We start from the raw sequence: 6052 nt of genomic DNA, 5'->3' as shown, positions 1-6052 counted from the left end.
GTACAGCGTTAAATTGGTTTAATGCTGCTAAAATCGGTTTAAAAGCGTAGTGTAGACCAGGGCTAAGGTGCCAAAAGTACTCCTGTTCTTTTTGCGGATACAGACTAACACGGCTGCTACTCTGAAACCAGTGCTTTACATATCTGACGTATCTTCCCACTGTTTGTCTATCCTGCCAAGTATGGCACAACTCAAGTCACTCTGCACAATCAGTCCCCTTCTACCTGAGCTACTGGCTCCTCTTGTCCCCAGGCTGTTAGGCACCTTAGCGTGTGGCTATTGTGTTACATGTGAAAGCAGGCAAAGGTCAGAGTTAAGGCTAACTGTAGCACAGGCACATTTTTGGGCTCAGGAAGAACCGCTGATCATCAGCTACGTAGGATGAGGGGCTGCAAGAGAGTCTGATTCCCTTGCCTAGTATCAGCTTCCCCCAGCTCCTGCTGCTCTGCAAGAAGCTGTCCTCTTCCACTACCCACCACCTTGCCTCCTGAAAAGCCCTGTCACACACACCCCAAGTAGACAATAGCCCCCCCAGGGCTCCCCTCCAACACCCCCCGGCAAGCAACAGCCCCCTTCCCCGCAGGCTCCCCTCCAACATCCGCCCCCCGGCGAGCAACAGCCCCTCCCTCGCCCTGCAGGCTTCCCTCCAACAGCCCCCCCTCCATGTACTCTCTTCCAACACCACCACCCCCGGTTCCCCTCCGACACACCCCTGGCGAACAACAGTCCCCCCATAGGCTCCCCTCCAACACTCCCTCGCCGGGTTCCCCTCCAACGCCAGCCCACCGTCTCCGCCCCAAACCTCTCCGTCCGAGGGTCTCCTCTCCCCCTCACGCGCACCTGGAACTCCAGCCCATAGATCACTGGCGCGTCGTCCTCCATGACCTCCCCACGCCTGTGCCCGCAAGGCCCCGCCTCAACAGCCACACGTCCCTTTCCCCCAGCCTGAGCCGGCTCCCGTTTCACGCGTCACTCAGTAGCCCAGGGGCCCTTTCTGAGCCACTGCGGCATCCGTTGCTTTTCCCTTCCAGGTGATGTGACGGCGACGCAGGCGCCCTGGAGACCGTTCCCTGGTTGATGGCGCAGACGCAGTAGCTGCTGGACCTTTCGGGCGGCGGTGGTGCAAGGGTGCTGCTGGCGCTCAGCAGGTGAGGGTCGGGGGGGCCGGACCGGGCCGGGCGGAACGGAGGGGAGGGGGGCCTGGTCGGGCCCGGGAACCGCTGTGGTCAGCCTGGCGTGGGGCAGGCGGCGAGCGGGCCTGGGGTTCCCTAGCGTGGAGCTGGCCGGGCCGGGGTCCCGGTTTGGGGTGAGGCGGCAGCAGAGGTGCCTCCCCGCTGGGCTGTCGCTTGTGCTACAAGGGTCTGGCTGCCGCACGCAGTCTTCCCTGCCCATCCCCCAGTGAGAGGCCCTTGAGCCAGGCCTGGGGGGCTGGGACGCCCCTTTCCCTTCCTTTGTTAGACAGTGGCCCTGTTCTTCCGCCGCACCTGTCACCGCGCTACCCGGGAGTAGTAACGAGACTGGGCGGACGCCCTGCTTCATGCCCACGGATCCCCCTTCAGCCGTGTGTGCGGTACTTGCCAGGGAGCTTCAAACTCACTCTCTATATCCACGCTATTACGTGACAGGTAGTGGGTACTGACTGGCCAGGCCAAAGGTTTAGCCTGGTGAATTAGCACAGATGCGCATAAAGACTCAGAAACACGAAATTCCGTGACAGAGCTGTGAGCACACATGTATTTATTTGCCAGTGCATTATAACCCAGTGGTTCTCAACCTTTTTGGGCTCAGGACCCATTTGTAAATGTTTATGGCCTGTCCTGATACAGTAAATAACCTGGAGGTGGTTTTGTTTGGATCCTGGGGGCGGGGGTTGGATCCTGCCCAGCACTCACCCCACAGTGGTGGCTCCTGCAGATCCTGGGCTGTGACAGTGCTTGGCTCTCTGCTCTGGGCTTTGCAACCTCCAAGTTTCAATGCAGCTCCGGTTTGGCCCTGCCCCCTTCACTGGACCAAATTTGAGTGAGTGGAGTTGTGACCTGGCTCATGGGATTGCAGGGCCACTCTAAGCTTTGGCCTACCCAAACGCCTGTCATCATGATGGTTGAGCTAAACCTGAGTGGTGCTGGGAACCCAGAGGTTGGAGTGCCTGGACCAGGGAGGTGAGCCCTGCCAACCCTGTGGGACAGGAGCTGATACGTGACTCTTTGAAATATTCTGGCAACCCAATTTTGGGTCCTGACCCACGAGTTGAGAAACCCAGTTATAGACGACAAAGGAAGGAAATGAGCTACTCACAAAGCAGGCTAAAAGTATTTTCAATGAGTATAAATGGTAGAAACTTTTCATTAAGCTTTTAGAATAACTTTGGCCCATTCTGCAATGAGATCTTTACCTGTGCCTGTGCAAAGTACTGTTGTTTTCAGTGGGATTCTGCATGGATTCAGTACCAGGCTAGCTGTAGTTTTATATATAGAAAGATAAATAAATCAAAATTTAAAAAAATGTAATCATTACTTAGTCTGAGATTAGGAGCAAATTAGAAGCCTCCGAGGTTAAAGAAATAAATTCATCTTAAATTCATCTCCCAGTAAAATTAGCTTCTTTCTCCAAATCCGCATAGGCTTTGAAATATGGGGAATTATAGCATTTTTTGTTTAAGTTTTTCACAATCAAAAGGTAAAATAGAGTGTATTTGCTGAATTTTGCCAGAAGCTGTGATGGAGAACCCCACTTGGGGGTATGCAAAAGTTTAGATGTTAAAAAGAGAGGTTTAAAAATGCCAGTTAGGTTTTAAAAAATTGCCAGAGAATTGTAGAAATCTTCATCTTTGAGGGGAAAAAACAAGATTCACTTATTACAAATTTTTAGTAAAATTTTCTGTATCTTTAGCTTTCCTCTGCAGAACTGCATCTTTTATCAACAAGTATTCCACATCTACGTGTGTTTCTTAGATTTTATTCATCTCTTTCTTCAGTGTGTTCCATTTTTCACTCCCATTCAGATATTTTTCTAGATAGTAAACATGATTTTGATTTTATTCCAATGAGGGAAAAACTTCCAAGCTTTGAATTGATGAATAAATATACATAGTGTTGTTTAGAAAATAGTTGTGAGACTAAAAGACCTAGCAGTGTTTTCAGCTGGTTAAACAGGGTCATGTCTACACTATGGTAGATAACAGGAAATGTAACAGGGATTATGTGGTAGGAGAAAACCTGCTCCTTGTAACTTCAAACCCATTCAAAGTTACAGAGGCATCAGTTACTCTAAATTTTTCTGTAGAAGGCTGTCTTATTTTGCTGCTTAAGTTTGGGAGCCACACTGAACAGAAGAGTAGAATACATCTTCCTGAGGCACTGGATGGAGTCGGAGAGAAGGAATTATACTGCAGGTGCCTAGAGAATTCCTAACCAAAAAAAAACAACAACAAAACCCACGCTAGTCATACTGCTGGCTTTAATCAAGTTTATAATACGTTTCTGGCATGCTTTCCTCTAAATATGGCTTGTGTCAACGTGCAGCAAGGTTAAAATCCAGCTATAACCATGTCAACCAAAAGTGTCGTCCTGTCTAGGCTGACAAATGGTTGTCTTTCTGCAACAGGTATGACATGTTCTCTCCTTCCTTCCCAAAACACAGACAGGACCCCTTAGCTTGTGACTTCTAAATTGACTTGTCAGGTCCTTTTTTTCCTCCCACCTCTCTTTCAGGTATGACATCCCAAAGTGCAGTTGCACTCCATACGGTTGATGTCTTTGAGAACATACACACAGAACAACATCTATTTCCTTGGAACAATATGGAATTTTTGCCCAGAATGTACCAGTATAAACATGGTATGATAGGCACGGATATACCAGGGCTAGTGTGGTAGCAGAAAGGCTGTGATGTGGACACAAACTTAATGTATTACTACATTTGAAGCCTCTTTGACAAGAATGATTGTTCTCTGTCTCAAATTTCCCCTGTGTAAAGTGGGGGGTTAATATGTCTCTGTCTCACCAATATGTTCATAAGTAAGGCTTCATGTCTGTCACGAAAGTCACGGATTCAGCTGGCTCTGGGGCTGCACGAGCAGATCAGACAGCCTCTGGGCTGTTGCTAGGGCAGTTTGGGTGTGGGAGGGGGCTCAGGGCTGAGGCAGGGGATTGACTGTGGGGTGGCACTTACCTCAGGGATGGGAGGTAGCAGCCATCATGTCCCTTCAGCTCCCAGGAGGACTGGCCAGGTGGCTCTGTATGCTGTCCCATCCACAGGTGCCATCCCCGCAGCTCCCATTGGCTGTGGTTCCCAGCCAATGGGAGCTACAGAGCCAGAACTTGTGGCACGAGTAGCATGCAGAGCTCTCCGGCCTTCTGTCCCCGTAAGAGCTGCAGGGACATGCGGAACCGAGTAGGGAGCCTCCCACCCCCACCAACCCTCCCCGCCCAAGCACCAGCGGGGATTCCAGTCCCTGTGCTGCCATCTTCCCCCCTCCCCCCAGCACCTGTGGTGCCCCTGGACTGCCCCCAAGTCCCCGCCCCCCAGAGCAGCTTCACAGCCCAAGTTTTAGTTACAGGTATAGTATAAGTCATGGACGGGTCAAGGACCATGAACTTTTGGTTACTGCGCGTGACCTGTCCATGGCTTTTACTAAAAATACCTGTGTCTAATATGTAGCCTTATTCATAAGTAAGGCTGCATGTCTGTCATGGAAGTCACAGATTCCATGACTTCTGCAGCAGCCAGTGCAGCTGGCTCCGGGACTGCCCGAGCAGATCAGACAGCTCCTGGTCCAGCTGCAGTGCCAGCTGCTGGGGTAGTTTGGGTGTGGAAGGGGGCTCAGGGTTGGGGCAGAGGGTTGGGAGCAGAGTGGCGCTTACATCAAGGTGGTGGGGGAGGTCTCCCTGGAAATGACCGGCATGTCCCTTCAGCTCTTTCAGGGGTTGTCACAACAAATTTTTTGGTGGTCTTAGACTGCAGCCACCAATTCTTGCTCGTGGCCGCTCCGACAATTTTTCCTAAAATACTTAATTAACTTTAGGAAAAACAAATAAATGTGCACAGATACGTGTCCAAATCATTGTAATCTATCTACCTAGGGGTTTTTTGGTTTTGTTTTTTTTTTTCAGACTCAGTAATAAAAATAGTGTACACTTGTCTCTATTCTTTATTGGACCTAAACAGAATAGAAAGACAAATAAGGTGCTTTGAATATTCTTGTCACTTTTCTTATTATTTCTTTTGGGGTTTTTGGTTGCTTTTTTTAAGACTTGCTAGCTACTAAGTATGCTGTGAAAAGTGATATTAACAAACATTTAAATTTCACTTTTCACAACAGATCTACTCCCAAATTAAGCCCTGGATGAGGAGGTAGGTACAGAGGCAACAGGGGCCAGGGTTATGGGGCAGTTGCGGGCAGAGGTGATGGCGGGGGGATGGGCTTGGGGCCAGAACCTGTCACCATGCAGCCAGGGAATGGAGCCCAAAACCCCATGACCAGGGAACAGAACCCGAAGCCCCGTGGCTGGAGCCTGCCACCCAAGGGCTGGAGCCTGATCCCACTTCCCCCAGGAAGGTGGGAAACTCACTGGCTACCTGTTCCTTCAGCTTGTGTCTCTCCAGAGGGGCGAAGGGCCCAACCACTTCTAGTGGCCCCTGGGGAGGGGCTGCTGCATTGCACAAGCAAAGCCCCTGGTGGCCGCATTTGAGAAACACTGACCTAGGCAGAGGGGCCTTCCCTCCCCCTAGGAACTGCAAGGACACACGGAGCCAGGTAGGGAGCCTGCTAGCCCCACCAACCTCCTCTTCCCTCCCTCCCTAGACCAACCCCTCAGAGTACCCTCAGACCAAGTTTTAGTTAGGAATATAGTACAAGTCATGAACAGGTCACGGGCCATGAATTTTTGTTAATGGCCCGTGACCTGTTCATGATTATTACTAAAAATACACGTGATTAAAACATAGCCCTTATTCATAAGCATTCAATTGAGTGTCAGAGTGCTATGAAAAGGTGCTTATTATTGATTCCTTCTGGAATATAGTGTCTCATCTCATCATATTAGGTGCTGTG

The 6052-nt window shown here is 50.2% G+C and overlaps 2 protein-coding genes across 4 annotated transcripts in view; one reads left to right on the top strand and one right to left on the bottom strand.

The window, feature by feature from the left end:
- EIPR1 (EARP complex and GARP complex interacting protein 1) overlaps positions 1 to 992 on the bottom strand; it is a 208845-nt gene extending 207853 nt beyond the window's left edge. The window contains exon 1 of the mRNA XM_032791087.2: positions 841 to 992. Coding sequence (XP_032646978.1) covers positions 841 to 882 — 42 coding nt within the window. The 5' untranslated portion in view covers positions 883 to 992. The remainder of the gene's footprint in view (positions 1 to 840) is intronic.
- A 72-nt stretch (positions 993 to 1064) lies between these two features.
- The window catches only part of TRAPPC12 (trafficking protein particle complex subunit 12), an 85981-nt gene continuing 80993 nt past the window's right edge, over positions 1065 to 6052 (top strand). Inside the window, exon 1 of one of the 3 annotated variants that reach the window (XM_032791084.2) lies at positions 1065 to 1148. Coding sequence is in view for 1 of the 3 variants with exons in the window: in XM_032791083.2 (XP_032646974.2) it covers positions 3818 to 3836 (19 nt within the window). In the remaining 2 variants the exon portion in view is untranslated. Of the gene's footprint in view, positions 1149 to 3801; positions 3837 to 6052 lie in introns of those variants that run through there. The other 2 variants (XR_012655482.1, XM_032791083.2) reach the window with 2 other exon arrangements.

Source organism: Chelonoidis abingdonii, chromosome 3, assembly GCF_003597395.2.
Source record: "Chelonoidis abingdonii isolate Lonesome George chromosome 3, CheloAbing_2.0, whole genome shotgun sequence".
Taxonomy (NCBI): Eukaryota; Metazoa; Chordata; order Testudines; family Testudinidae; genus Chelonoidis; species Chelonoidis abingdonii.
The sequence above is the reverse complement of the archived record's forward strand: the minus strand, read 5'-3'. Positions and strand labels throughout refer to the sequence as shown.